This window comes from Lentinus tigrinus, assembly GCF_003813185.1.
Source record: "Lentinus tigrinus ALCF2SS1-7 unplaced genomic scaffold L226scaffold_68, whole genome shotgun sequence".
Lineage (NCBI taxonomy): Eukaryota > Fungi > Basidiomycota > Agaricomycetes > Polyporales > Polyporaceae > Lentinus > Lentinus tigrinus.
Genome location: NW_027137977.1, coordinates 56,751 through 83,669, shown reverse-complemented (window position 1 = coordinate 83,669; position 26,919 = coordinate 56,751). Strand labels below are relative to the sequence as shown.

The 26,919-nt window shown below is 57.7% G+C and overlaps 14 protein-coding genes across 14 annotated transcripts; 7 read left to right on the top strand and 7 right to left on the bottom strand.

Annotated features, from left to right (window-relative positions):
- Positions 1 to 8: 8 nt before the first annotated feature.
- Positions 9 to 1,646, top strand: L226DRAFT_576568 (uncharacterized protein; the record flags this gene model as incomplete). The annotated part of the gene is made up of 3 exons (XM_067685378.1): positions 9 to 69; positions 125 to 751; positions 799 to 1,646. Coding segments are annotated over 3 exons (1,536 nt in total), but the record flags the coding sequence as incomplete, so codon positions are not given.
- Positions 1,647 to 2,649: 1,003 nt separating this feature from the next.
- Positions 2,650 to 3,409, top strand: L226DRAFT_617639 (uncharacterized protein; the record flags this gene model as incomplete). Its single annotated transcript, XM_067687066.1, has 3 exons — positions 2,650 to 3,078; positions 3,129 to 3,336; positions 3,388 to 3,409. Exons 1-3 carry the CDS (start codon positions 2,931 to 2,933, stop codon positions 3,407 to 3,409), a joined length of 378 nt encoding a protein of 125 aa, XP_067528841.1. The 5' UTR covers positions 2,650 to 2,930.
- Positions 3,381 to 5,033, bottom strand: L226DRAFT_495941 (cyclin-like protein; the record flags this gene model as incomplete). Its single annotated transcript, XM_067677537.1, has 5 exons — positions 3,381 to 4,147; positions 4,199 to 4,463; positions 4,561 to 4,767; positions 4,836 to 4,945; positions 5,002 to 5,033. 5 exons carry the CDS (start codon positions 5,031 to 5,033, stop codon positions 3,526 to 3,528), a joined length of 1,236 nt encoding a protein of 411 aa, XP_067528840.1. The 3' UTR covers positions 3,381 to 3,525.
- On the top strand, positions 5,005 to 6,652 carry L226DRAFT_540859 (malate dehydrogenase). Its single transcript, XM_067681953.1, has 5 exons — positions 5,005 to 5,462; positions 5,520 to 5,603; positions 5,671 to 5,676; positions 5,751 to 6,323; positions 6,382 to 6,652. The coding sequence occupies exons 1-5, from the start codon at positions 5,235 to 5,237 to the stop codon at positions 6,508 to 6,510; spliced, it is 1,020 nt and encodes a 339-aa protein (XP_067528839.1). The 5' UTR covers positions 5,005 to 5,234; the 3' UTR covers positions 6,511 to 6,652.
- A 5-nt stretch (positions 6,653 to 6,657) lies between these two features.
- Positions 6,658 to 7,308, bottom strand: L226DRAFT_555598 (uncharacterized protein; the record flags this gene model as incomplete). Its single annotated transcript, XM_067683066.1, has 1 exon — positions 6,658 to 7,308. The coding sequence occupies one exon, from the start codon at positions 7,306 to 7,308 to the stop codon at positions 6,739 to 6,741; it is 570 nt and encodes a 189-aa protein (XP_067528838.1). The 3' UTR covers positions 6,658 to 6,738.
- A 165-nt stretch (positions 7,309 to 7,473) lies between these two features.
- On the top strand, positions 7,474 to 10,062 carry L226DRAFT_473738 (uncharacterized protein; the record flags this gene model as incomplete). Its single annotated transcript, XM_067676538.1, has 4 exons — positions 7,474 to 8,478; positions 8,549 to 8,745; positions 8,799 to 8,896; positions 8,951 to 10,062. The coding sequence occupies 4 exons, from the start codon at positions 7,474 to 7,476 to the stop codon at positions 10,060 to 10,062; spliced, it is 2,412 nt and encodes an 803-aa protein (XP_067528837.1).
- A 189-nt stretch (positions 10,063 to 10,251) lies between these two features.
- Positions 10,252 to 11,065, bottom strand: L226DRAFT_576562 (uncharacterized protein; the record flags this gene model as incomplete). Its single annotated transcript, XM_067685377.1, has 3 exons — positions 10,252 to 10,452; positions 10,502 to 10,939; positions 11,018 to 11,065. The coding sequence occupies 3 exons, from the start codon at positions 11,063 to 11,065 to the stop codon at positions 10,252 to 10,254; spliced, it is 687 nt and encodes a 228-aa protein (XP_067528836.1).
- Positions 11,066 to 11,524: 459 nt separating this feature from the next.
- On the bottom strand, positions 11,525 to 12,527 carry L226DRAFT_576561 (uncharacterized protein; the record flags this gene model as incomplete). Its single annotated transcript, XM_067685376.1, has 5 exons — positions 11,525 to 11,637; positions 11,689 to 11,804; positions 11,875 to 12,084; positions 12,159 to 12,295; positions 12,360 to 12,527. 5 exons carry the CDS (start codon positions 12,525 to 12,527, stop codon positions 11,525 to 11,527), a joined length of 744 nt encoding a protein of 247 aa, XP_067528835.1.
- Positions 12,528 to 13,477: 950 nt separating this feature from the next.
- L226DRAFT_473722 (uncharacterized protein) lies at positions 13,478 to 14,312 on the bottom strand (the record flags this gene model as incomplete). Its single annotated transcript, XM_067676537.1, has 4 exons — positions 13,478 to 13,528; positions 13,589 to 13,724; positions 13,779 to 13,906; positions 13,965 to 14,312. The coding sequence occupies 4 exons, from the start codon at positions 14,310 to 14,312 to the stop codon at positions 13,478 to 13,480; spliced, it is 663 nt and encodes a 220-aa protein (XP_067528834.1).
- An 88-nt stretch (positions 14,313 to 14,400) lies between these two features.
- L226DRAFT_617631 (uncharacterized protein) lies at positions 14,401 to 18,706 on the top strand. The gene is made up of 12 exons (XM_067687065.1): positions 14,401 to 14,618; positions 14,677 to 14,799; positions 14,863 to 15,036; positions 15,102 to 15,515; positions 15,579 to 16,424; positions 16,482 to 16,721; positions 16,778 to 17,335; positions 17,391 to 17,817; positions 17,868 to 18,154; positions 18,217 to 18,363; positions 18,421 to 18,480; positions 18,539 to 18,706. Exons 1-12 carry the CDS (start codon positions 14,469 to 14,471, stop codon positions 18,554 to 18,556), a joined length of 3,444 nt encoding a protein of 1,147 aa, XP_067528833.1. The 5' UTR covers positions 14,401 to 14,468; the 3' UTR covers positions 18,557 to 18,706.
- L226DRAFT_555593 (uncharacterized protein) lies at positions 18,539 to 19,562 on the bottom strand. Its single transcript, XM_067683065.1, has 2 exons — positions 19,054 to 19,562; positions 18,539 to 18,997 (listed from the first exon to the last, which is right to left on the bottom strand). Exons 1-2 carry the CDS (start codon positions 19,519 to 19,521, stop codon positions 18,857 to 18,859), a joined length of 609 nt encoding a protein of 202 aa, XP_067528832.1. The 5' UTR covers positions 19,522 to 19,562; the 3' UTR covers positions 18,539 to 18,856.
- Positions 19,563 to 19,640: 78 nt separating this feature from the next.
- L226DRAFT_517393 (Phosphoribosylaminoimidazole carboxylase) lies at positions 19,641 to 21,764 on the top strand. The gene is made up of 4 exons (XM_067678513.1): positions 19,641 to 19,725; positions 19,836 to 20,606; positions 20,656 to 21,395; positions 21,463 to 21,764. Exons 1-4 carry the CDS (start codon positions 19,701 to 19,703, stop codon positions 21,673 to 21,675), a joined length of 1,749 nt encoding a protein of 582 aa, XP_067528831.1. The 5' UTR covers positions 19,641 to 19,700; the 3' UTR covers positions 21,676 to 21,764.
- A 110-nt stretch (positions 21,765 to 21,874) lies between these two features.
- L226DRAFT_495916 (uncharacterized protein) lies at positions 21,875 to 23,491 on the top strand. The gene is made up of 6 exons (XM_067677536.1): positions 21,875 to 22,299; positions 22,367 to 22,493; positions 22,545 to 22,630; positions 22,687 to 22,755; positions 22,816 to 22,907; positions 22,958 to 23,491. The coding sequence occupies exons 1-6, from the start codon at positions 21,931 to 21,933 to the stop codon at positions 23,082 to 23,084; spliced, it is 870 nt and encodes a 289-aa protein (XP_067528830.1). The 5' UTR covers positions 21,875 to 21,930; the 3' UTR covers positions 23,085 to 23,491.
- A 1,203-nt stretch (positions 23,492 to 24,694) lies between these two features.
- On the bottom strand, positions 24,695 to 26,427 carry L226DRAFT_473748 (SAICAR synthase-like protein; the record flags this gene model as incomplete). Its single annotated transcript, XM_067676539.1, has 5 exons — positions 24,695 to 24,802; positions 24,884 to 25,198; positions 25,309 to 25,993; positions 26,041 to 26,120; positions 26,173 to 26,427. 5 exons carry the CDS (start codon positions 26,425 to 26,427, stop codon positions 24,695 to 24,697), a joined length of 1,443 nt encoding a protein of 480 aa, XP_067528829.1.
- Between the last annotated feature and the right edge of the window lie 492 nt (positions 26,428 to 26,919).

Here is a 26,919-nt window from a genome sequence, read left to right as displayed (position 1 = left end):
TCTTGAAGACGCTCTTTCCGTGGGGATTTGCGCCAGAACAACTGCACTTTGTGCTTGTTCCGCTGAACAGTGAGTTGTTCTCTGTACTACCTCTCTATCGGCTTCAATTCATCCCTTGGCGAAGGAGACGAGGAAGGCGAGGAAGAGGACACGCTGCAACCCCTCCCATTCAATGAACGACGCTGGAACTACTTCAAGCGTACTCCTGCCAAAGCACCATCTTCTGAGGCGACGCTTCAAGAATTCTCCGCCGCGCAGAAGTCCACGGCGCACCGGATCTACTGTGGTCGGCCTTACGAACGTCCGATCCCGCCGTCTCTCTTGGATGAGACTCTCTTCGAGCTTCGCCACAACCTCCAGTCAATCAAGCCTACCCCGAAGGACAAACAATGTTTCGACACCCTCCGCAAAACGGGATGTCTTATTTTCGACGACGAGAATGAGCGACGGGCCAATTTTACGGAGGTTCTCTTCGAAGGGAAGATCACACCTGCACTCGCTCGCCGGAGATTCATCGGTAATACCAGTTACCACGACGACGGCGACCTTCGCGCTTCTTGCTTGGGTGTCGACGTTATATACTACGTCCAGGAAGTCAGGTGCGAGGTTGCCTCCGCTAAGTCGGAGCCCTTCTTTGAAGCTATCCATTACTGGATCGAAAACGTTCGCCATTTCTTAGATAAGCGAGGTTCCCAGGACAGGGAGAACGTGGAAAAGCTCAACTTTCCCGCTGTCATTGTTTTACACTGTGGTATGTTCCTTCTTTCTTGCGTTGGCCATCGCTAAGTTCGAGAATAGGGCCGTATGTCGGTATTGCGGCCGCGGTGTACGGAGACAACCCCAGTGCTGAACTTCTCTGTTGCATCCCTCTTCAAGTCCACTCCACCAACGACGCGCAGCTTGAAGCAGGAGAGCGGGCCATAGCTGCTTTACGCGTCGCCATTCACGACCTCCACCGTCGTTACTCTACCATCACCGACACCCGCGGCCCACGGGCTGACTTTCCCTTCCGTACCTTCTACAAGGACCTCAACGGCATCTCGCACCAATTCACGTACGAAGAGGCGATCGACGACAAGAGGATCTTCCGTGTCACGGAGAATGGAAAGCCTCTGTGCATCAAGTTCTCCAGGCGTTACTCCGCCGACGCCCATCGGTTCGCCCACAACGCCGGCTTCGCACCAGCCCTGCTTGCTGTCAATGAAATGCATGACTGGATCATGGTCGTCATGGAGGACAGGACCGCGGAGTACTCGAACACGATGTGGGATATCAAGTACGCGGGGGAGGCGGAGAAAGGAAAGGGCAAGGGCAAGGGCAAGGGCAAGGGCAAGGGGACCCGTGCGAAGCCCGCGGTGTCGCTGAATACGGCGCGAGAGCAAGTGGCAGACAAGCTCGGTCTGCTTCATGACGGGGGCTTCGTCCATGGGGACGTGCGCGACGTCAACGTGCTGGTCCGCAACGAGGATGCGCCTGAGGACTGTCCGGACATCCTCATTATCGACTGGGATTGGGCTGGGCGCGCGGGCGAAGTCGTGTACCCTCGAAGCATCAACACGCAAGTGGCGCGTCCAGCTGAGGCGCTTGCTGCTGAGGAGATCAAGGCCGAGCATGACTTGTGGATGGCGGACCGCTTGCTCAACTGACCGCGGTGTCTGTTCTCGTACCAGCCCTCTTGTTTCGTTTGCTCTGCCGTTCGTGTTATTGCTCTCTCGGATTGCCTTTGTTTGAACTCTGTAATGTACCATACGCGCTGTTATCCCCGTTCCTTTCATTCCGGCTCGCTGTCAGATCCGGATCGTCGTCATCATCCATATGTGAGTCGTCCCCACGCCCTGTTATAAACTCCCGGTTCAATAAACCGGGGGTGCTTATAAACGGCCGGTTTGCTGAGAAGTCCCCTTTGTCGTGCTCTGCGTGCGATGTCGCTTTGGAACCTGTATGTCGTTGACATCCCGCCAGATGACACCCGCGTCTACTCCCCCACCACCGTCGCATCGCGCCCGGTCTCGACCAAGCCGCTTCTGCGCCAGTTGGTGTCCGCTGCCTCTGTAGACACTACTGATGTGTCCCGGACTTCTTGGCATGCCCTCTGAGCGCAGCGGATGGGCGAGGGCTGGAGACACTTCGTAGTCATGGTCTGCGGGCCATCTTCCCCTCACGACGACACCCGATAGCCACGGACAATTGGCTTGTACTCTATGTGTCTGTTTGGAGACGTCGGATGAATGACTTGGACCACATGCCTGCAGTTTTCCTATCTCATATCCTGCTCCGAGCTTGTTGTGCTGTTCGTTCTGCTTGCCGCATGACCTGCCAGTGTACCGCAAGTTACCTACTCTTTTGTCCCTCTCGTCTATGCACCACAATCTCTGACATCTTCAAATGGTTCCGCCTATGCGCAGGCCCTGAGTGTCGCCTCGTCGGTCTCGGTCTTCAAGTTGGTTACAATAACGCGTCGAGGTCCTTTTTCGGAGCCGAACGCCAACATAGCCTCTACAGAATCTCTCTAAGCCTGGCCACTCGAACTCCGTCGGTATCGTCAAGTCCGAGGTCGATGCGATCGAGGGTTGCGTCACGACGGTGTTGCGAGCTAAGGCCCCCTCAACCAACGATCATGAATGACCGTCAGACGCATGGTGAGCCTGCTGATACTGGTAGGCTGCCACCAACTTCGCTGTCTTCTCCTCCCGCGGATGAGCAAACTCAAACTAGGCAGCCTGTCGAGTCCCATTCAGTCGGCCTCACGGTATGGATGGATCTATCAGTATTCTTGATACGCCCGAATTCGAAGTTCTCGTATCGCCCGTCCCTGATATTCCCGCCTCTGGCATAGGACTGAAAGAGCTCCGAGTCCACGGTGCTCCAAGGTTTCTCTCGTACAAAGGGACACTTTGCTCCACCTCGTCCTAAAAGCTCATGGGCGGACTATGTCTACTCAGGCAATCATAGACGACTACGACCCATCGGTGCAATACTTCTCCGGCTGGGTACAAGATGCCAATTCACCGGGGTCCTTCCACAGCACCCTGCATAGTCCCTCGGCCGTTGGAGCAACAGCAACCCTCTCGTTCTCTGGTTAGTACGTGAAATATTCGTTCAGGATAACGTGGCTCATTCGCGCACAGGGACGGGAATAGAGGTTCATGGTGTCGTTATACCTTCGAAGCAGAGACAGCGGCCAACAGACCGATGCGACACTATACACGTCTCCAGATCTCCAGCCGGGGACCCACAGCCGGCGTTGACGGAGACTGCTATTGCACCGCCGCCGCCGCCGATCCCAGATGCGCCGCTCAATCTTCCGAGTCGGACCGAGATCGAGCGAGTGCTCTCGTACGTTCCGCCAGAGACGGTGTCCCTCTTCTCGCTCTTATTGCGGACCAGGTCTACCATGTTTCTCCGTTGATCATTGAATCCACGCTCACACCCAGGGTCAGAATTGTACTAGTACAACAATACATCCTTGCATACACGCTCCCAAGGACCGAGAACTCCAGATGTGAGACACTAACCCCGACTGCCTCACCCAGCGGCCTGCGTGCGCTCGAGCATCTTGTTCACCGCAACAGGGCGCCCACTCGCAGGATGCGCCATATCCTCTATCCGCTGCTCCCTCATCGCCAACAACAGCTGCACCAAAAACATCGGCGTCACTGGGGCGCCCTCCTGGCCCTCCTGCGCTGTCGCCTGGGCAGGAGGCTGCGCCTGTACTTTGCCCGCCGACCTGCCCTTGCGCGTCGTCTTCTGCACAAACGCAGGCCCGACGTTCGGCTCCTCGCTATAGCGGTCCCAGAGCGCATACAGCGCGATGATCTCCTGCGCAACGGTAGCGACGAGCGGCATGCTCACGTTGAGGCCCGCCATGAAGCCGACAATGTCCTGCGGCTGGTGCTGGTGCTGCGGCAGCGGCTTCTTCATCGAGCGCGAGGAGCGGCGCGTGGGCGAGTGCGACTGGGAGCTGCCGTGCGGGTGCGAGTTTGAGTTGGAGGTGGAGGCGCGGGGCTGCGCTTGGGCTTGGGCTTGCTGGATGGCCGCGCGGGTGGGGGCGTGGAAGACGAGCGTGAGGTAGATGGCGGCGATGGCGATGATGTGCGGGGGGTAGAGGAGGCAGAGTTCGGAGCGGTAGGTGTCGTTGATGATGAACCTGTGGGCAGGGTGAGTGTGGGTAGAGCGTGGGGTGCAGCTGGGGACTGACCAGGCCATCTGGAGAGCACCTTCTTGGAGCTCGAGCTTGCCCTCGCCGGTACCCCAGTAACGGGGACCGTCGAAGTCGTCTGCGTCGGCCTCGCCGGCCTCGGCTTCGGGGAAGGAACCGCCCCCCTCCTTGCCGCAGAGGGTCATGAGGGTGCGGTAAGGATGGAAGACGGTGAGGTCGCATTCGAGCTCATCGACGAGGTAGAACTCCATTTCAGCAAGTTTGGAGTTGTCAGAGGGAAATGTCTTGATGCCATATTCCTCGACTGCGAGGGTGGTGTTTCAGTACATGTGTAGGGGCAAGGGAATGGGGAAGATGATGATGTCATTTCCGGGAGAGATGCGGAAGGTCGGCGTACTGACCAAAGAGCATGCGTGCCTCTGAGACGACGGTCTTTATGTGCACGGGGGACTCCTCTGCCTTGGCGGCGACATAGCAGCAGGCGGCGATGACGATGAAAGGGTCAGTCTCGCAGTACGAGTTCTTGACATAGAACCTGCGGAAGAAGACGGTGGCGGTCGCGATGACCCTCTGCCTGAGCTGGAGTTTCTTTCCGAGCTTGGAGATGACTGCGGGGAGGAGAAGGCCGGAGTGAGCGAGGGGAGGGTATTCGGATATAGAGGAGGGTCGGACATACGGTTTGCGAAGAATATGTTGAGAAAGCCGAGATGCTCCGGGTGGTCGACGTAGAGGATGTCGTCGGAGCGGGCCTGGCGGAGGGTGGCCCTATCGACGAGCCACCGTTTGCTGTGAGCGCAGCGTGCGTGAGTGCGAGCTCGCGATGGAGAACGTCATGGACGGACTAGTGCGAGCTCGACCAGAAGTTTGTCGCCATTCGCGGTCAAGGCCATTGGCGGGACAGCGTAGGCATCGGGCGACGCGCGAGTCGCAGCCGGCGCGGTCCTCCGAGCTGCCCCGACTCGCGTCCAGGCCCACATTCAAAACGCGCGCGTCGCGTCTCACGCCTGTTTCCCCACTCTTCTCCTCCTCCTCATCGTCCTCCCCGTCCTCCACACCAACGACCCCGACGTCAGCCATGTTCGCTCGTGCCGCTGCCCGTTCCCTCGCCCCCAGCGCTCGCCAGTTCTCCTCCTCCGCGGCGCGCCAGTCCAAGGTCGCCGTCCTCGGTGCCGGTGGAGGAATTGGCCAGCCCTTGTCCCTCCTCCTCAAGCTCAACCCCCACGTCACTGAGCTCTCTCTCTACGATATCCGTGGCGCACCCGGTGTTGCTGCCGATGTCTCTCACATCGACACCAAGAGCGAGGTGCGTCAATTCGCACTCTGCTCCTGCTACGTGTAACCTCATTGCGTCACCCAAAAGGTCCATGGCTACCCCGCCGACAAGCTCGACCAGGCCCTTGAGGGTGCCGACGTCGTCGTCATCCCTGCTGGTGTTCCCCGCAAGGTATGCCAATCCTCTTCCGTCGCAAAGGTTTGATGCACTGACCACCCACAACTCATCCTTCTTCTAGCCCGGTGTAAGCCTATCTCCACGTTCCTCCTATCCCGCAGGCATTCCCAGGCCGTCCTAACTCCGTTCCCATTCCAACAGATGACCCGTGACGACCTCTTCAACACCAACGCCTCCATCGTCCGCGACCTCGCAGGCGCCATCGCCCGCGTCTCCCCCAAGGCAAAGGTCCTCGTCATCTCCAACCCCGTAAACTCCACCGTCCCCATCGTCTCCGCCGTCTTCGAGAAGGCCGGTGTCTACGACCCCGCCCACATCTTCGGTGTCACCTCCCTCGACGTCGTCCGTGCCCAGCGTTTCCTCGCTGGCATCGCCGGTGTCGACCCCAAGGATGTCTCTGTCACCGTCGTCGGCGGTCACTCCGGTGCCACCATCGTCCCCCTCCTCTCCCAGACCCCCTACGGCAAGGGTGTCACCGGCGAGGTCTACAAGAAGCTCATCCACCGCATCCAGTTCGGTGGTGATGAGGTCGTAAAGGCCAAGGATGGTGCTGGCTCTGCCACCCTCTCCATGGCTTACGCCGGTGCCCGCTTCACCGGCCACCTCCTCCGCGCCATCGCCGGCGAGAAGGGCGTCGTCACCCCCACGTTCGTCAAGAGCCCGCTCTTCGCCGACCAGGGCATCGACTTCTTCTCGTCCAACGTCGAGCTTGGCGTGAGTACCCTTTGCGTTCCTTGCACTAAGTCTTCACTTGCTGACAATCCGCTCCCAGCCCAACGGTGTTGAGAAGATTCTCCCTCTCGGCCAGCTCTCCAAGGAGGAGGAGGAGCTCCTCGCGGCTTGCTTGCCCGACCTCAAGAAGAACATCGAGAAGGGCAAGAAGTTCGTCCAGCAGTCCTAGAGGACTTGAGGAGGACTACATTACCTTATGACCCACTGTACTGACGTGCGACACCGGACCAAAAACGATGTTGTACTGTACACTAGAATCTAATGTGACCAGTCACTTTGGGGTTCATGATACATTGTTGCGCGTGCGTGATATATGCGAGCGTGTCCTGCAGCAGCTCTTCAGAGCGCATGCCAGTGGATGGAAATATATTGCACGTACTCGTAGACAGTGGCATATCTACCTGTGACTCTTGCCCTTGCCCTTGACGGTGGTGAACCCATCCGCATCGACCTCCGGCTCTTCCTTGGGCGGACGCTGCCTCGAATCGAGCAACTGCGGAGCCTCCTCGCCTGGACCCTCCTCGTCCTCATCCTCTTCATCGTTCATGTCTTCCCAGTCACTGTTATCCCCCGCAGCCTCCTCCGCCTGCACCTTCTTCCCCTTCAACTTATCCGCCCTCTCCTCGAACTCCTTCACGAGCGCGTCCGTTCCCTGAGTGACCTCCGCCCACAACCTCATAACGTCCTTCGCGACCGCCTCCGCGCTCCCGTCCTCCAGCACCGCGTCAAACTCGTCCGCCATGACCTGCAGGAGGCGGTCTTCGACGTAATCGGCGTCGGGCGTGTCCGAGGCTTCTTCAAAGTCGTCGACGAGGACGGACGCGAGCCAGGTGCGCTTGGAGGCAGACTCGGGGCCGCCCCAGGACTGGTCGACGGCGATGCGGAGGGCGGGCCAGTATGCGAGACGGGCGATGACCCCGCGGGCGAAGAGAATGGATGTTTGGGAGGGTGCGGCCTGTGTAGACATCGCGGTGCGCAAGAGAGAGACTCAGAGAGAGAGAGAGCGGAAATTTCACGCGCGTCTCCGGGCCGTGTTTCCTTCGTCCTCCCCTGCACTTTCTTGCAAGTACTCTCGCGCACTGTATTCTGTATTCTGCTTGAGATCTGGGAACACTCTGTACATACGACACGCATGCTCAGCGCGGTCGCAGCCCGGAAGGCGCGTCTCGCGCAAAGCCAGACGCAAAACACCACCCCTGCCGTCTCCGCGCCGTCCAGCTCTGCATCCCCTCCTCCCTCGGAGGCCAAGAAAAAGGCCGCGTCTTCCAGCAGCAGCCAGAAACCGCCGTCCTCGAAGCGCAAGTCTAGTACAAGCGTAGGAGGCAACGTACCAAAGAAAAAGCGCAGTGAGCAGCGCAGACCTCCCGAGCAGCCCGCGCGGTACTTTGCCCAGGCCGCCGTGGACGCGTTCAAGACACAGGAGGATGTCATAGTCGTTGACGAGAGCGATGCCGAGTCCTCTGCCTCCTCTCACTCATCGCGCATCGCAGAAGACGTCGCGGTTCCTCCTGCTCCCGGCCGACCAAAACGCGCCTGGTCGCCTAGTGCTCCTCTACCCGACTCCTCGGACGAAGATAACGAAGAGGGCGGCGAACCCATCGTCCTCGACTTTCCTCTATCAGCTCCTCTTCAGCAAGTCCTCGTTCAACCTCCATCCTCTCTGTCCAGTTTCGACCCGGTGCTGAATCAGAATGTCTTCCATCTCGCCCCTGGAGAGTGCCTGCTTGGCGACACCGCTCACAAGAGCACCATACTCCTCCTCGGGAGTGGCGAAACCGTGGCTCTACTGGGGACGTACACCATCACCGTCCTCCGCGGAACTGTCTCCGTCGCAGGCGTCCAGCTAACAGCCGGCCCCACCTCCCACCCCGTCTATGCCTCCCGCTCCTCCCCAATCCCCATCATCCAATGCCGTCTGTCGAGGTCCACCACAGCACCAACACCTCTCCTCCCTGCCCTCCCGGAACGCATTGCCGACGCCAGCCCAAACTTTGACGCCACCATCCTCCTCCAAGAGCTACACACCGGCATCGAAGGGCTCGGTCGGATATGCAGGACGTTCGACGGATGCTTCGCGCCCGCGCGCTGGCACCGCAGCCAGGCGCGCTTTGACATGGGGCTCGATACCGTGTACTTTGTGCGTTGTTTGAATATATCTCTTTGGTCTCGTATCCCTGTCTGAACCAACTTGTTTCGGGCGTACGTAGCTCGAGCGACAAACGCCGGATGTGTCGCCGCTCGTCGTTCTTCCGTCGTGGGATGCGGCGATTGGGTCTGCCGTTCCCCCGCCGAGTGTGGATGAGAACGAGCTCGTGGGGCGGGCAGCGACGTATCTGGTGAAGGGTCCGAAGAATGCGGGCAAGAGCACGTTTGCGAGGTTACTGCTCAACCGACTGCTCTCGAGGTACGAATTCATTGCAGTCACTGGACGGTGGTCTGATATGGTGCAACGTGCAGGTTCAAACGCGTAGCCTACCTAGAGTGCGATCTCGGCCAGTCCGAGTTCACTCCCGGGGGCATGGTGAGCCTGAATGTGGTCGAACAGCCTCTCTTCGGTGAGTAATCTGGCAAGCAGCGTAGTCACTTCTTGCGACTGATCTCTCCTGCAGGACCGCCGTTCACTCATCCGAGTACACCCCACGCGTCCCACTATATCGGCGCGACCTCACCAAAGAACTCGCCATCACACTACCTCGACTCCATCCAGGCTCTGATGCAACTCTATCACGCTGACTTGCAGAACGCGGCACTCGATGAGGACGACACGTCCAACGCCAGCGACGGCCGCATCTCATCCATCATCCCGCTTGTGATCAACACGATGGGGTGGACGAAGGGCCTGGGGGCAGACCTGGGTCGCAAGGTCGAGGAGATCATCGAGCCCGCACACATCTTCTCCTTCGCGCCGCCCACTCTCGAGGACGACTGGCACGCTGCGAGCGCAGGCCCGTCCTACTCCCACCAAGGACCCGTACCAAATGGCGCAACAACTATCCACACTGTGGAGAGCGCGCCGCCCTCCTCCCTGTCCTCCCACTACACCGCCGCAGACCAGCGCAACATCTCCATGCTCTCATACTTCCACGCTGTCTTCCCCGACGATCCTCCATCCTCGCCCCACACTTCCCCCATCGCCGTAAGTTGGACCACCTCCCTCCCGCTCTGCGCCCAACCCCCGTACCAAGTCGACTGCGCGACCGCATTCGACAAGCTCGTCCTCACAGGGGCCGGCATGGAGGACGTCGTCCCCTCCGAAGTGCACCGGGCGCTCAACTGCGCGCTCGTCGCCCTCGTGAGGTGCGAACCCGGCACTATCGACAGTGACATGTCCATCGACGCAGGCGCAGGTACCGACGGCAGCGTATTCAGCCTGAGCATGCTCCCGTACGACCAAGGCGCACCCGCGCCCTCTCCGTATACGTCACGCTGCCTCGGTCTCGCGCTGGTTCGAGGGGTATCGCTGTCCGGTCCTGCGCCAGCACAGATCCAACTGCTGACCCCGGTCCCCGTTCGTCTATTGGGCGAGGCCCGGGTGCTCGTCATGGGCGAGATGCAGCTTCCGGTGTGGGGTATGCTGGACTTCCGCACGCTAGACGACGGAGGCGATGTTGCGGGCGTCGAGAAGGGGCGGGTGCCATATTTGCGCTGGGGCAAGGGCGAGGGCGCGGGTGGGGAGAGGCGCAGGGTGAGGCGGAACTTGATGCGGAGGGAGCAGATGTAGGTGGTGAGTGCTGGCAACCTTGAACCTGGTACGCGGAGTGATGGTTCTGACGGGCATTTCATTAGGCGTGGTTACAGTAGTCTAGCTAGTAGTAAGAGCGATACTTTCACAACATGACGAGATGACGGTCAACAACAGAGGGTACAGGGGATTTGAAAGAGCAAGATAACATAACACAAGGAACCTCGTTCACTCGAACACAATAGCCACGTCGGGGCCTTTTCTGGTCAGCCAATCCTTCCACATCTTCGCGAAGCGCGGCGTCCAGGGTGCCTTTCTGCATAAGACTTGGTCGTCGCTGACTATCCGGGATATCCTGAGTATCTCCTTCCGGTCTCGACTGCTATAGTACTTGATCTGTTCCTGAGCTTCCTTCAGGGTTGGGTGCATCTGCGTGGCACGGTTAGCCCGCATACATGGAGGCTTTATGAGGACTTACAGGCCCAGGAAACACCATTCGGTGCCACTTGCAAAACGCCTTCGGAGCCAAGTAGACCTCCCTCGCCTCCGGGTCGTCTTCCACCTCCTCGCGGTACGTCGGCAGCAACTTCGGGGTATAATACCTCACCAGCGGCACGTCGTCATCGTCCCTTCCTGCGTTCGCATCCGACGCCCGCAGAGCCTTCTGCAACTTCGCGGACGACCGCCAGTACTCGTCTTCCTCCTCCGCGCTTCGGTAGTGCCGGTAGAGCGAGCTGGCGCGGTCCGGCGCGGGAGGCCGCCAGTACTCGCATAGGCGGCGGAAGAAGACGCGGATGCGCGTGACGAGGCCTTTCTCTGTCGCGCAGTATTGGAGGATGACCATCCCCCCAGGGAAGGCGAGTGGCCAGGCGAGGAGCCATGCTTTGAGCAGGGCATGGTAGAGGGTATGGAGGCTCTACAGGTCCGTGGCGGATTGAGGTTGTGAAGTCAATCCTGGTACGCACGCCCCGCTTGATTCTGGAGGTTTGCTTACTATGGAGAGTTTGGTGTGATTGAGCGCGATGGGTAGCTCGAGCGCCATGTTCGCTAAGCGATGTCGAGGAGAAGGAGGAGCGATGTTGTAGAAGAGTACTAGTGAGGTGTTCGTGTGCCCACCGCAGTGCTTTGCTGTGAGGGTACTGTGAGGTGTCGCTTTCGCACCGTCATTAATTTCCGTGTCTGTCTCCGCGGGTCTCGGTTCGCGGCAACGAGGCTTCCGTGCGTTGTTTGGACTCACGTCGCGTGCGGGAAGATCAAATGGATCGCGGGTCGAGTAGGCTCGGAGATGGTATGCGGGAAGTCCGTAGGTCATGCGTGAGTAATGTTGCGTAGTGATTACCTCCTCGGTTTCGCTCTCGAGGTACGGAGCGACACCACTTGGCGGCTAGGCGGGGTGAGCCCACGAGAATTGAACGTCGTACCGACGGTACCACTGCTTGCTGCACGTTTCTGTTCGAGCTAACATGTGCTATGCATTTGCCTATCGGAGAGAGCCGGATCTTCAGATAAGGTCAATTCCACTGACGAGATCCTGGGCGTTGTTTCCCAGCTTCTCCAGGATCTCCTCCCTGATTCCGCTGTAAACCTTCTCGTTGAGTACCATCGTCTGGTTTTCTGCGCTATGCAATAAGCCCCGTTTCCCTTCCGCGCCATACAAGAGCATACCTGAATAGAACTCGATCTTCTGCGAGCCGAAGGTGAAGAAGAGCACCTTTGTGATGTTCTGCTCCGCGCTGTATGTGTACGCGCCGATCTTGAAGGTCGCGTTACCGTTCACGTTGCTGTAGCGTATGGACCCGCATAGAGATCGTCAGGGCTATTCGAAGAGGTGACAATGGTGAGTTCACGTACGACGCGACGCCGATCTGGAAGTTGGCTTTGTTGAACGAGATGGACGAGGAACTGAACAACGACTCCGCGGCCTCGTTCCTGGCGGCGTTCAGAGAGTCGACCATCTGTTGGAAGAGCGCGAGTTCTTGTCCACTGAGATAGGTTGCAGCCACTTGATGCACGAGGTTGTCCACGGTGCCGAATGAGTTCGGGTCCTTGGCGGAAACCAAGCTATGGGACAGCTTAAGTTTGCCGGAATTCTGATACATACGAGACTGGTAGGGAGCAGTGATATGAGGACTCACTTGAACTTGTGCACATCCCAGCCGATGTTCCAGAGGATGTCTCGGTAGTATTCGTACCAATCCAGGAACTGTGTCTGGCGGTTGTAGGACTGGTTGGCTGCCAGCTGGGCAAAGAGAGTGGAGTTCACGACATCCGCCTATGGGATGGTATCAGTACCCGAACCATCGCGGCCACGATCGATGTACTCTACTCGTACGTACTTGCATCTGGGCGGTGAGGTTGCCTACGAAGGAGATGGAAGAGCCATCGCTGACTGCAGCGCCTGGTACGTTGTCCCTTGGGATGAAGCGGGGACGTGGTCGGGGTCGTGAGATATCGATCTCCTTGATGATGCGGAGGCGTTCATCTATCGTCAGAGGAGGGGGCATGATGCCTCAAGAGTGAATCCTGGGGCTCACGCATTACGGACCATTGAGCTGTGGCTGATATACGGTAGGAGAGGCCGGTTCGTAAGTGAGGCCTTCAGGCATGATACTAGGGTGTCCTCGCGGTCAGGTCATGCGCTAGCTGTTCCATTCTCGGGCTGACGTCGAAGCCCAGGGCGAAGACTTGGAGAAATCTCTGTTCGGTATCTGAGAGACCTAACGTATCAGCCTCCAGCTTCGCCCGTGTGACTATCATCGACGACGAACCTTTGATGACCTCAACCGCGGTGTAAACATGTTCACGCCGAGTCCACCAACGGCCAGAGGGGAATAGAGAATGGTTCATGTACTCTAGATTAGCGACGTAGAGAAGGAGCGACTCTGCCGTACTCCATGCTGACTGAGCATGCGTGAAGTACTACCATTGCAGGGATGCACGCATCTGCGTAGTTCGGAGTGTAAAGTAGAATGCATTCAAAATGCACGGGGAGCCTGGGGAGACGCGTCTGAGTGGTTCCCTTCAAGAATAACTGTCAGACTACTGTAGGTGAGATGGTGCATCTTGCACCCGAAACCTTGGCAGATGGTTACGTTTTCCGATCATCCTGTCGAAGTCGCTTGACAAGACAAGTGCCGGGGGTACCTAAATCGGCCACGGGTTCTCAAGGAGAAGGGGGAGACGTAGTCATTCATCCCGTCAACACCGCACGCTTCCCTTGTGATCGTTTGGATCCACAAGACTGACATAGGTCAGGAGAACCTTTATTGGTGTCTAAATGCTGTAGCGGCACACCGTTCGAGTAGCCAACGCGTAGCAGCCTGTTGCCTGCCGTAGTGCACTGTAGTGCGATAGTCATCTCGAATTATAGCCCGAATACTCTATACTCCTACCTTCCTACCTTGTAGGGATCATCTGATAGCTACCGGGCAGCGTCCATCACGGTAACCTATGTTTACGCTTTGAGCTCCCAGCTGACTCCACAACCGCAGCCGTTGTCCGTGGCCTATAGACAGTATGAGTCTTCCGGCGTACAGAGACGGAAAGATCGTAAGACCAAACTCACCTGCGGATTGTCCACCACGCGGAAGCTGCTCCCAATAAGTTCTGTTGCAAAATCTATTGTGGAGCCCTTGAGGAGCGCCATGGACACTACGTCGACATATATATTGGATGGCTTGATCCGGGGATGCGAGAAGTGGCTGCAGCGACGCGTCAGTTACTATGATTTGGAGTAGTCGAGAAAGAGAACGCACTAATCGTCTTGTTGACGCTCCTTTGCGAGCACCATCTTGTACTGGTACCCGTGGCAGCCACCGCTCTCTACGGACACGCGGAGCGCAGCATCCGGGTTCTTGTCCCGCTGAGCGACGGAGCGAAGTTGCTTCAAGGGAGGATGTCGGCACTGGTGCGACATATGTAGAGCATGAAGTTGAACGTACTTCTGCGGCCCTGTCCGTCAGGCTGAGGACGGCCTCTCGTGGAGGGACGTAGTCGACGTCCGGTGCGTCTTCATCCTCGTCCTCTTCGGTCCGCAGGGACGACGGCGACGGATATGCGACGAGCTCAGCATGTGCCGCCTTGGGCTTCTGGGCGAGGGCAGCTCGGAGAGTGGATGTGGAGACGAATGTCCTGCGGTCGACTCGGACGCGAGGGGGCAGACTTGGTGCGGCGTGGGTGCAAGTTACGGCGAGTGATGAGCTGGACGATATTGCACGGCACGTGCGGGGAGCAGCGACGAGACGGCGAAGGAGGGAGGCCGAGGAGGGAGTGTGCCGGGCAGCGTGCATGGTGGTCGACGAGCAAGCAGCTCACTCAGCTTACGGAAGCGCCGGTGCTGCAGCCTGAGCTCTGCGCGTCTGACCTCGTCTTGACTCTCCTCCCGGCTCCGTGCACATCCACTCTCTCCTACTCCCGCTTCCCTCCGAGAGCTCTCTCTGGTCACTATGGCTCCGAAAAACAAGGGCAAGAAGGGCAAGAAACAGGTCGGAGACTGGGACGATTCCGACGATGACTTCAAGGGCAAGGGCATCGCCCTCGGTCTCGAGGACACCCCCGCTGCTGAAGACGAGGAAGAAGACTTTGGCGGTCTCATGGTCAGTACCGTTCACGCTCGCGCTCACCCGTCTTTGCAGCTCCTCACGTGAGGTGTAGTCGGTCATCTCAAGAGCCAAGGGCAAGAAGGGCAAGAAGGCCGGCTTTTCCGCGTTCGCTGCCCTCGATGCGGAGGAGCCCCCCGTCGCCGATGACGTTGAGGAAGACACTGGGCATCATACGGTAAGTCATCCTCTGTGTTCGATTCGTCTTCCCATGTCCCGATCATAACTTCTACTACCCTAGTCCGATATACCGAAGGCCAAGAAGTCAGAAACTCCGGTCGAAAAGGTGCCATCACCATCCCCGCAGCCAGCGGAAAAGGACAACAAGCATGATGAGGACGATGAAGATGAAGACGGCGGTCCCAAGGTTCTTACGAAGAAGCAGAAGGAAAAGTTGAAGAAGGAGCGCGAAAAGGTGTGTAACCAATACTCTTCAATCGTGTTCGTTCATAATCTCATAATTCGCTATCACTACCGTAGGCAAAGAAGAAAGCCCAAGCTGCTGCGAAAAAGGGTAATCAAACAGACCGCGTCGAGGACGCCGCACCTACACCGGAACCCGTAGAGCCTGCACCTGCTGCCACACCAGCGGCCGCCGAAGATGAGGAGGACGAGGAAGGCGCAGGTGGTGGAGGGGGCGATGCGAAGAAGAAGAAGAAAAAGAAAAAGGGCAAGAAGGAGGAGGAGCCTGCACCTGCGCCGGCTGCGAAGAAGAAGGGCGGCGCGGGCCTTAGTGCCCTCAAGGCGATGATGGAGGAGAAGAAACGGTTGGAGGAGGAGGCCCGGAAGCGAGAGGAGGAGGAGCGCAAGAGGATCGAGGAGGAGGAGAGGCAGGCGGAGGAAGAGGCACGTCGGAAAGAAGAGGAGAAACAGAGGAAGAAACAGAAAGAGAAGGTGCGTGCTCCGGCTCCTCCCTTGCGGTCGTACCCGTGTGCTGACTGCATAATATATCCGTAGGAGAAGCGCGAGCTTGCGAAAAAGGAGGGTCGATTGCTCACGAAGAAGCAGAAGGAGGAACAGCGCGCAGCCGAGTTGCGCAAGCAGGCCCTGCTCGCGTCAGGAGTGCAAATTGAAGGTCTGCAACAACATGCCGACACGCAGAGACCCAAGAAGGTTGTCTACGATAACCGCAAGAAGAAGAAGGGCCCCGCGAGCGCGGCGGGCAGCAGTCACCCCGGTACTCGTGACACCTCTCCCGTGCGCGAGGAGAAACCTGCAACTCCTACACCAGAACCAGAAGCGGAGCCTGCGCCTGCTGCGATGGAGCCGGCAGATGAGGACGTCAAGGACGACTGGGAGGCGAGCAGCGACGAGGAGGACAAGAAGGCAGACGATGTGAAAGACTCTTGGGACCAGAGTAGCGATGACGAGGAGAAGAAGGCACCCGCACCTGCGAACGGCTCTGCGAAGCCCGCAACTCCGGCTACTGCCAAGGCTGCTGCGAAGGGTGCACCTGCAAAGGCGGAGTCGTCCAAGGCCCCTGCACCTCCCACCAAGACTGCTGCGAAGCCCGCGAACGGCGGCGCGAAGGCGCAGGTCAAGAAGCAAGAGGAGTCTTCGGAGGAGGAATCATCTTCAGAAGATTCGGATGAGGACTCTTCTGACGAGGATAGCTCAGATGAATCCGACGCTGGTATGACCCAGACGCAGCGCATGGCCGCTCAGAAGAAGGCAGAGGCGGCCGCGCGGCGGCAGAAGGCTCACGAGGAGGCACTGGCTGCTCGAAGCAAGGACAACCTTCGGAGTCCCATCTGCTGTATTCTTGGACACGTCGATACCGGTAAGACCAAGCTCTTGGACAAGGTGAGTACTTCTGTTCAGATGTGCCAGCGACCTGTGAGGTAAGATTTGCTTGTACAGATCCGTCAAACAAACGTGCAAGAGGGCGAGGCGGGAGGTATAACGCAGCAAATCGGTGCAACGTACTTCCCAGTGGACGCCATCAAGACCAAGACGGCTGTCTTGAACAAGGACGGCAAGCAGGAGTACAAGATTCCTGGTCTCTTGGTTATCGACACGCCAGGACACGAGTCGTTCACGAACCTGCGGTCTCGTGGCAGCTCGTTGTGTAATATTGCCATCCTTGTCGTGGATATCATGGTACGTCTTGTCTCGACGCTTCCCCAATTTGCCGTTGTCTCACCAGCATCATCCAGCACGGTCTCGAACCTCAGACGTTGGAGTCACTGCGCCTCCTCCGTGACCGCAAAACGCCCTTCATCGTCGCGTTGAACAAGATTGACCGTATCTACGGCTGGGAGCCTACTCCTGACAACGATTTCCGCGGCTCGCTCGAGAAGCAGAAGCGGTCCGTGCAGCGCCAGTTCGAAGACATGACGCAGAAGATTGTCGTCGCGTTCGCCGAGCAGGGTCTCAACGCCGTGCTCTACTACGAGAACAAGAACTTCGCCCGCAACGTCTCCATTGTGCCTACCTCTGCCGTCACTGGCGAGGGTGTCCCCGACATGATCATGCTACTCGTCAATCTTACGCAGCAGCGTATGAGCGACCGGCTGATGTACCTTTCCGAGCTTGAGTGTACGGTGCTCGAGGTCAAGGTCATTGAAGGTCTCGGCACGACCATCGATGTTGTCTTATCGAATGGTATCCTTCACGAAGGAGACAAGATCGTGGTTTGCGGTCTCAACGGTCCCATCGTCACTCAAATCCGTGCTTTGTTGACGCCTCAACCACTACGTGAACTTCGTATCAAGGTAGGACGCATGTACACCCTCAACTGCACGCCAAGCTCACATCTACCGCCTGCAGTCTGCCTACGTGCACCACAAAGAGGTCAAGGCAGCCCTCGGTGTCAAGATTGTTGCACCTGACCTGGAGAAGGCCATTGCCGGATCTCGCCTGCTCGTCTGCGGCCCTGACGACGACGAAGAAGAGCTTATGGATGAGGTTATGTCCGACCTGACGTCGCTGCTTAACTCCATAGACAAGTCTGGTCGCGGTGTGTGCGTGCAAGCGAGTACTCTCGGTTCTCTGGAGGCGCTCCTGGACTTCCTCAAGTCGAGCAAGATCCCCGTATCCGGCATCAATATTGGTCCAGTGCACAAGAAGGACGTCATGCGTGCGGCGACCATGCTCGAGAAGGCGAAGGAACTTGCTTGCATTCTCTGCTTCGACGTCACTGTCGACAAGGATGCCGAGAGGCTGGCGGAGGAAATGGGTATCCGACTGTTCAAGGGTTAGTGCTGTGGTTTCTTTTATGGGAGCCCATCCTGATGACACGCACAGCCGATATCATTTACCACCTGTTCGACGCGTTTACCGCGTACAACAACGAGATCATGGAGGCGAAGAGGCGGGACGCTGCTCCTCAGGCTGTCTGGCCATGTCGACTCAAGACCATCGCGGTGTTCGCCAAGCGAGACCCCATCATCCTGGGCGTCGATATCCTCGACGGCACGTTGCGTGTCGGCACACCTCTGTGCGTTGTCAAGGTCGATCCAGAGACGCAGAAGAAGGAGATTATCGACCTGGGCAAGATCACCTCGCTTGAGATCAACCACAAGTCGTATGACGTACGTCTTCCATGCGTTCGACTCGATGCGCGTAGCGCAGACCCTAATTCGACCGTGCGTAGATTGTGAAGAAGTCTCAGGCCGGCGGTGGTGTGGCCGTCAAGATCGAGCACGCCGTATATCAATCTGCGAAGATGTTCGGTCGGCACTTCGACGAGAAGGATGAGTTATACTCGCATATCACGCGCCAGAGTATCGATGTTCTCAAGGTATGTTGTCTTGCTGGCGTGGTTTATGAAAGCGTATTCTTACTCGGTCACCTGTAGTCCTCATTCAAGACCGACGTGACGAACGAAGAGTGGCTGCTCATCAAGGCACTCAAGCCTGTAAGTGCTATTCGTGCACATTTGCGCTCGCGGGTACCCATCTGATTTTGTGTTATAGCGGCTGAACGTCCAGTGAAGAATGTTTCCATCTTGTGTGTATGAATGTATGGTGGTTCTGTATCGATGGCAACTTGGCTGGGGATGGCACATACACCGTAACACGCTGTATCTATACGCAATGTTTTGCATCATTTCCACCTCGTCGCCGGCAAGTCGTGAACGCGTGACTGCATCTGCCTGGGAAGCAATAACCAACCAACCCATCGCTGGCGTTGTAAGTTCAGCGAAGAGAGCGGGTGCGGGTAAGTAAACAAAACCATTGCCAATGCGTAGCTCGCGTATGCGCAGGAATGGGTATGGAGTTGTGAATCCGTAATCATGTAGTATTGTGGTCGAGTACGATCTCCATCTCAGTCGTGCTGTTGTCGGGCCCTACACGAGAGGTCGTAAGGACGTCTCCGCCCGCAGCTAGCGAATCAATCAGCATCGCGAGACGCGAAGCAGTCAGATTGGGCTCCTAGGAATCCGTTGGGTATACGAATGAGGAGGGCAGAGTGCGAACATGATACTCACCTTTCGATTTTCCTCCAAGTCGTCCTTGAATGCATCGGCCACGGAAGCCATCCAAAACTTCCTAAAGCGCTCCTTCAACACCTGCTCCTGATCTTGGGCACCGGATGGAGGCAGGAATGGGGGAACGCTGGAAGGAGGAGGCGTTGGTGATGGTGTCCGTCGGGCTGGTTTTTGAGGCGCTGCAGAGATTGCAGCCGGAGAGGGGGCCCTCGCGGGCTCAACGTCAGAGTCGTTGTCCGAGTCGGAGTCAGATGAGGAGGAGGAGGACGACGACGAAGACTCTTCGCGGAGCTCTGGCTGAGGCTTCTTCGTGGCCTTTGTAGGCACGCGCACGACGATCTGGTTGGGTGCCTCGGAGTCGGAAGAATCGTTGGAGGAGGACGATTCGGAGGATGAGGCCGCCGCGCGTCGCTTACGCTTTCGCGTTCGTTTCCTCGCGGCGGGAGCCTTTGGCTGAGCTGGAGCCATGGTCAAGAGGGGCGAGCCCGATGGCGAGGACGTCGTGAGCGACAAGGAGCGTGCATTGCGCGGGCAGCGCGCGCGGCCTTCAGAAGCAGAAAAGAAAGTTTGCCGCTCGGCGCCTGCCATTTCGTACTCAACGCTCATCTCGCTTGCGACTTCGACCATCTGTGCACAGGCAGTCGACGATGGACAAGGTCGTCGGAATACTAGGTGGGAGTGGGTCGCCCTCGCTTATGTACCAGGGAATATCTGAACTGACTTTTATTCCTCCAGTTCTTCATGTATCTTACCGATAATACTTTGTTCACATACACGCATAGGCGGTGGCCAGCTCGGCCGTATGCTAGCAGCCTCAGCTGCGCTTCTGAACATCGATGTGGTCGTCCTGGACGTCGGAGACAGCGGTCCCGCCAAACAAGTCGTCGCGCCGCGCGCCCCACAACTCGCGCACATCGACGGGTCCTTCGCTGACCCCGTGAAGATTCGTGAGCTTGCGTCCAGGGTGGATGTCCTCACCGTCGAGATTGAGCACGTCGATGTGGGCGTATTGGAGGAGGTCGAGAGCAAAGTCCCGCTAGGTGTGCACCCCAGCCCCTTTACCATCAAGACAATCCAGGACAAGTTCGTCCAGAAGGAGCACCTGCGTAAATCCGGCTGCCCCGTATCCGACTTTTTGCAAGTAGAGTCCACGGAGGAGTCTGTTCGTGCAGCTGCAGGCAAGCTCGGCCTCCCGCTGATGCTCAAGAGCCGGACGCTTGCGTACGACGGACGAGGTAACTTCGCCATCCGCGACCTCGCGCAGGCTCAGGAGGCGATCGCTGCGCTTGGCAACCGCCCCCTCTATGCTGAGAAGTGGGTGCCGTTCGTGAAGGAGATCGCCGTCATGGTGGTACGCTCGCGGTCTGGCGACGTGGTTTCCTATCCCGTAGTGGAGACCGTCCACAAGGACAACATTTGCCACTTGGTCTTCGCTCCGCTCCGGAGTCGCGATCCCTCAATAGCGACCAGGGCTCGCGAAGTCGCAGAGAATGCCGTCAAGACTCTCCAAGGTGCTGGTGTCTTCGGTGTGGAGATGTTCCTCATGGCAGACGGTCAGTTCCATCGTCTCTCAGGCGGTCGACCTAACTCACATTGCATTAGGTACCGTTTACATCAACGAGATCGCACCTAGACCACATAACTCGGGCCACTATACGATTGAAGCATGCGAGACGTCACAGTATGAGAACCACCTCCGCGCTATCCTCTCCCTCCCGCTTGGCTCTACCGCACTCAAAGTGCCCTCCGCCTGTATGCTCAATATTCTAGGCGCGTCGTCCAACATCTCCGAAATCACGTCGTTCTCCGAGTTCGCGCTCACGGTGCCGGGAGCTCGCGTCCACCTGTATGGCAAGTCGGACTGCCGCAAAGGCCGCAAAATGGGTCACATCACCGTCGTCGCCGACTCCGATGCAGAGCTCAGCAAGCGCCTCCGCCCTCTCCTCGAACGTCTCCCCGGTGGCCACGATCCGAAGGAGCTGGACTTGTACGCCCCTCTCTTCCCAGAGCGCGGGTTCTCGCACAAGCAGCCACTCGTCGGCATCATCATGGGCTCCGACTCGGACCTGCCGGTTATGCTTCCCGCGGCGGATATCCTCAACCACTTCAAGGTCCCATACGAGCTCACGATCGTGTCCGCACACCGTACGCCAGATAGGCTCTTTGAGTACGCGCGGTCAGCTTCTGCTCGAGGCCTCCGGGCGATCATCGCGGGTGCGGGCGGCGCCGCACATCTTCCTGGCATGGTCGCCGCGATGACTGCTCTACCCGTGATCGGCGTCCCAGTCAAGGGCAGCTCGCTGGACGGAGTTGACTCGCTCCACAGCATCGTTCAGATGCCCGTACGTCTACGTTTCGCCTCCGTCATCTGAATACGGGGTATCATGCATGCTGATACGTCTCTTACAGCGAGGCATCCCTGTCGCCACTGTTGCGATCAACAACGGTACGAACGCCGGGTTGCTGGCTGTGCGTATTCTATCCGCGGGCCAGCCGCAACTTGTGTCCGCCATGGACGACTACCTGAAGGCTCTAGAGAAGGAAGTATTGGGCAAGGTCGACAAGATTGCGGAGATTGGGTGGGACGCATACGAGGTCGCTAAGAAGGCACGAAGCAGCTGAAGCGAAGAATTTGTACGAAGACGAATCATCTAGAATTGTTGTATCTGTACTACGTAGAAGATGAAAAGTTTTGGCAGCAACTGTTGTGGATTTCAGCCTTGGTGGCTGGTCGATGACTGGGTTAAACTTAGATGTCAGTACATGATCGTCCCTCGATGCCCGGGGCGTCTACGTCATGTTAGCGCTGGCAGGGTTGCGCTGTTGCTCTCGTGTTGTTGACTTCTTGCCAATGTTGCCAGTACTAGTCGGCACAAGATGTCCCTCAAACTCGCCCTCCGTGTTCCAGGAAGACGCATCTGGCCAGTATCCCTTCGACCCATCTGTTTGAATGTCCACAAAGTCCGCCCTCTCGAACTATGGAACCACGGACATCCATCCAGTCTCCGCACTCCTCGTCCACTACATACTACCGCTTTCCTTAAGTTTGCAACACCTTCTCCTCCGCCATCGAAACCTGGACACGAACCACCAAAGCCCTCTGCAATCCGCGAGAACATTTACACCTTCCCAAACCTCCTCACCGTGTCGCGCATTATTGCCTGCCCGGTCCTCGGTCTGGCTATCGTGAACGACAACTTCTATCTCGCAACAGGACTCTTGGTATACGCTGGACTGACGGACCTGGTCTGCTCCCCTTCTCTGCTTGCTCCGTGAATGTCCCGCTTGAGCTTGTTTCCTTGTACCCGATCAGGTCGATGGATACCTCGCACGTAGGTTCAAGATGCAGTCCGTCATGGGAACCATCCTAGACCCCGCGGCGGACAAGATCCTGATGACCACCTTGACGGTGACGCTAGCCATGAAGGACCTAATCCCAGGTGCGTTGCCCTTCAGCTGCAACGGAAGGACCGGCCTTCATGCCGCAGCAGTCCCTGTCGCAGCCATCATTCTAGGACGCGACGTGCTCCTTAGTCTCGCTGCATTCTACATCCGTTACACCTCTCTCCCCCCGCCGGTGAGAAAGCCTCTTTTCCTCGGCCATTCATGTCACGTGACATTATTCCCTGCCAGAAAACGTTCACTCGATATTGGGATTTCTCCATCCCGTCGGCCGAGGTGCGCCCCACGATGATCAGCAAGGTAAGCAGATTGGTCTGGCGTGCATCTGCAACGCGTTCGCTTACCCAGGAGCGGCGGTAGGTCAACACCGCACTGCAACTGCTGCTCATGGGCACCGCGACGGTCAGCCCAATCCTTCCGGTGGACATCAGTGTCCCTCTAGGCGCATTGCAGTACGTGACTATGTGACCACAGCCGTGCGCTCCCGCTCATGACTCGACAGGTGGATTGTTGCCGGTACGACAATATGGAGCGGCGCGTCCTACCTGTTCGCACGAGACGGCTTCCGCATCGTGTCTTCTGTGTCTAAGGGGCGCCCTCCTACCCCTCCATCGTCTCCATCATCCTAGCCATTCACCCTGTCAACATCTTGCTATCAAATGTTTCCCTTGCATGGTCAGACAGACCCAGGTACCTGCATGGGCAGCGGGGACAGTCAAGCGGCCGCACGGCGACTCCTGCGCACACATGAGTCAAAAGGCAAGAGAAGGAGGATTATTGCGTGAGCTCGAGCCCAACTTAGACGACTCTTCCTCCTATAGGATGTGAGTGTTGTGCATTTTGCGTGGTATGCAAGGACAATGAAAGTCAGAGCGTGGTACGTGGATGATGCACACCTAGTAGTGGCGTGTCGCGTGTCGTCCGAAAAATGGCAGGGGGGGTTTGCTAGGGACTCTTGGTGAACGTTGGCTGTAAGAGTAAGGCAACGAAGGCACTTAGTAGGGCTGCTCAATTCTTTTGGACCCTGGACCAGAGCTCGTTGATGAAGGTGATGGGCTCAAGCGAGGATGGCCGAGCACCTCCTCCGCCCTCGCGAGCGCTCTCACATTCTGTCGCCCCATTGACACGTAGTCCTCCGTCGTCTGCAGCAGACGATAGCGAGCGGTGTTTCTTGCACACATCCTTTTGTCCTGGATTTAATGTGACCTTCCAAGCCCTCTGTGCAACATTGCGTGCGATTGTGGCATGAAAGTCGTGGTAACTTCTTTCCTATTCTGCGGTCGTCTGCTAGTCCCATTGAAGCCCATCAAAATACGCTGAACGCATCCAGTGTCCGGCGTCCAGGAGAATTGAGCAGCCCTACTGAGAGCGAAGCATATCAACTGCGTACATCGAATGAGGATCCGAAGTCAACTAGTCATGTCTGTAAGCGCAACCCCGAACGGGGTTATAGATGAATCCCTATGTGCGCTGGATTCAATCGAGATGTATTCTCGCTGTACATCAGCACATGTAGTACATTATATACCGTATAAAATGAGACTAGGAGAGCTAAGAACTATCAACCGAGTCCAACTACGCGCGCGCAAACGAGAACGGGATTGGAGAGAACAAGAAAATGAGATCCTTGCAAAATGCAGAAGGTCCACGTGCGAATCGAAAGTTCGGGGTCTAGAGACGACGACAGCAAGAAGTAGAGAAGAGAAGCCTAGCGAGGCGAAGAGAGGAAGAGATACGGGGAAAAGAGAGCGGGGAAGGAGTGTGGCAGCGCGGCACTGCATACGCGGGCGCGCTCGAATAGTGTTACGTTGATGCGACGAGCCTGAGTATGTAGATGAAAGAGAAAAGGAGCGTGGACGCGGACGGGTGAGCGAGCAAGCATGCACCCCGACCGAGAGAAAGAGCTATACCAATACCCACGACGATTACCAAGGACCAATACCAAAACCGACAACCGACTCCGACACCCGACGTTCGATGAGGTCCTAACTGCAGATTGGATGAAGGGAAGATGGGGTGATGGGGGGTATGCTTCGAATAGGATATGGGGAGCCGGGCGGGATGAAGAAGCGAGTTGATGCTACAGGCAGAATGCGACCAGTCCAATACGATAGTCTAAACACCGAATGCGGACGACCGACCGGGATAAGTAGGGTTGTGAGGGACGAGAGACGATGAATGCGATGTACTGTGAGCTTCGAGACGGAGAAGAAGACTGAGGCAAGAGGCGCGAGGACGATCACTCGGACTTGAATCGAGTGCCACCCTCACCTCCACGCATGATGGCCTTCATGAAACTGAAGAAGCGGCCGGCGTACTCGACGGGCGGAACCGGACTGATCTTGTGCTACAAACGAGGACGTCATAAGCACACGCGTCCACAACTGGCACAAGCTCGCACCAGACCGCTGCGAGAATAAGTACGCACCCGATCCGCGCTGAGACCTTTCCAAAAGTGCTCGCACTTCTTGAGGAAGTTATAGGGCGTGAGGATGTCGATGACGCCGAGATAATAGATCGTGTCCATGTTCTCGTTCGCCTCGTCCGTTGCGCGTAGGCCGCCCTCGTCCTGGTAGAAGATGAAGTGCTGCCGTTCGCCGGTGTCCTCCTCGGGGAGCGTTATCGTCGTGGCCCCGAGGCTCTGCGGGTCCGCTTCGCGCATAATGCGCCGCATTGCGATGGCTTCGGGTGAAAGCGGGCCCTTACCGATCGTCTTCTTCCGGTTGATGAGGGGCACATGGGGCTGCGAGGGCGAAGCAGAGTCAGTACTGCGGTTACGCGCGTCGAACGTACAGTGGAAGGGTAATAGGGAGGAGTGACATGGACGAAGAGAGATAAGGAGTAAAGACGCACCGAGAAGACCTTGAGCGTATTACGCCGGACATTGTCCCGGTTCCCCCGCTGCATGTTGTGAATTCCAACCAGTAACGAATAGTCCATCACGCCCAAATCCTTCAGGAGCTCCGAGTCCCGTCTCAGCTGCTCCGTCAACAGCGCCCGCTTCTCCGGCCCAAGCTCCAACTGCTTACCGCGGTTGATCCAGTTGAGGTCCTTCAATACTGCGCGCGGGTTCTTCGCCGCCTTTTCCTCGGGATACTCGCGCCCGACAGTACTGCCCTTGAGGTCGTACGTCTCGTGAATATCTTTGTGGGCGGGGAAGAGGTTGTTCATGATGACGAAGTGGATCTTGCGCCCGTGTGGGAGCTTGACGCGATGGAGGCCATAGAAGCGCGAGATCAGTGTGTGCGGATTGTTCTTAACATGCTCGTAATATTGCTTCAATATCCGCCGCAGGAACTTGTGCTCGTTGTGGTGAATCGTCTTGATGATGAAGCGATAGTCGCGCGAAAAGTAGAAGAACGAGCCAGACTTGCCCGGCGAACCGAGCTCGGAGAGGATGTACTTGGCGGTGAGGGAGAGGAGATAGTCAGCGGGGTCGAGGTGGAAGTAGTCTTCGCGAAGCTCGCGGAAAACCCAAGGTGCGTAGTCTTTGAACTTGAAGTCGTATTTCGCAGAGGGCGTAAGTTCGTTCCCCACGCTGCGGAAAGTCAGTGACGTCAACCCAGCCGCGAGCGTCATACGTACATATCGAAGGAATATTTATGTCGTGCGGTGTAGTCTTCGTCCGTTAGTGGTCGCCGAATCTTTGCTTGACATCGCGATACCTGCAGGAGCGTCAGCGGGTGTTGCGTATAGCGGTCAAAGGCGCGCGCTCACCGCAATACGGATACCGGTGAGCATGTTGTACATGAGGACATAATTGACGTGGTCCTCTCCGATCAGGTTGCCCACCAACGGGCCGTCGTCCACCCTAGAGAGCGTCGTCGCCGAGCGGGTGAGCGCCCGCTCCGCCTCCTGCTGCGCCTTCGCACGTTTCGACATCCGTTCTCGGCGGATCTGCTCCGCCTGCAACTCGATGTCATCTGCGAGCTCGCCCACATCCTCGAACATCGCCGGATGCGATGACTGCATGGTAGCCATCCGGGTGACGCGTGGAGGAGAGTGCGTGGGCGCGAGTGCAGAGCCGCCAATGGTGTTGCGGCGCGAGGGTTTGTGCGGCGCAGGAGGCTGGAGGTAACCGTCGACGGACACATGGGAACCCGCACGGGAGGGGAAGCTCTTCGAGATCGAGGGTGGGAGTATAGATGGGGGCTCATCCGTGAGCGGCGTGTCGAGGGTGCTGGGGGTGTATGCCGACTGCGAGGTTCGTAGCGAAGACTTCGTCTCGGCAGAGGAGCGGTGTCGGAGGCCTTGGGAGCCTCCTCGGGACGAGCGGTCGCGGGAAGCAGAGGATGTGCGCTCAAGGGGTTCCTCGAATGTGACCGGGCGCGGCGAGCCGTCTGCCTGCGACGACGTGGATGCAATTGGCTTGAGAGGTAGGATTGGAGGGGCGGGTTCATCGTCCACGTCGTCTTTCACACTCGACGGCGGCGAGGGTGGTGGAGGGCCGATGTTCGAGTCCGC

Bases quoted from the DNA above. Each gene is read 5' to 3' on its own strand.
- L226DRAFT_495916 (XM_067677536.1), top strand. From the start codon at position 21,931: ATGTCCCTCAAACTCGCCCTCCGTGTTCCAGGAAGACGCATCTGGCCA. The intron at 22,494-22,544 runs GTGCGTTGCCCT...ATGCCGCAGCAG, and splicing joins CATGAAGGACCTAATCCCAG to TCCCTGTCGCAGCCATCATT. The intron at 22,756-22,815 runs GTAAGCAGATTG...GAGCGGCGGTAG, and splicing joins GCCCCACGATGATCAGCAAG to GTCAACACCGCACTGCAACT.
- L226DRAFT_517393 (XM_067678513.1), top strand. From the start codon at position 19,701: ATGGACAAGGTCGTCGGAATACTAG. The intron at 19,726-19,835 runs GTGGGAGTGGGT...ATACACGCATAG, and splicing joins CAAGGTCGTCGGAATACTAG to GCGGTGGCCAGCTCGGCCGT. The intron at 20,607-20,655 runs GTCAGTTCCATC...ACATTGCATTAG, and splicing joins GATGTTCCTCATGGCAGACG to GTACCGTTTACATCAACGAG.
- L226DRAFT_540859 (XM_067681953.1), top strand. From the start codon at position 5,235: ATGTTCGCTCGTGCCGCTGCCCGTTCCCTCGCCCCCAGCGCTCGCCAG. The intron at 5,463-5,519 runs GTGCGTCAATTC...GTCACCCAAAAG, and splicing joins ACATCGACACCAAGAGCGAG to GTCCATGGCTACCCCGCCGA. The intron at 6,324-6,381 runs GTGAGTACCCTT...ATCCGCTCCCAG, and splicing joins CGTCCAACGTCGAGCTTGGC to CCCAACGGTGTTGAGAAGAT.
- L226DRAFT_617631 (XM_067687065.1), top strand. From the start codon at position 14,469: ATGGCTCCGAAAAACAAGGGCAAGAAGGGCAAGAAACAGGTCGGAGAC. The intron at 17,336-17,390 runs GTAGGACGCATG...TACCGCCTGCAG, and splicing joins TACGTGAACTTCGTATCAAG to TCTGCCTACGTGCACCACAA. The intron at 18,364-18,420 runs GTATGTTGTCTT...GGTCACCTGTAG, and splicing joins AGAGTATCGATGTTCTCAAG to TCCTCATTCAAGACCGACGT.
- L226DRAFT_555593 (XM_067683065.1), bottom strand. From the start codon at position 19,521: ATGGCTCCAGCTCAGCCAAAGGCTCCCGCCGCGAGGAAACGAACGCGA. The intron at 18,998-19,053 runs GTGAGTATCATG...ACGGATTCCTAG, and splicing joins ACTTGGAGGAAAATCGAAAG to GAGCCCAATCTGACTGCTTC.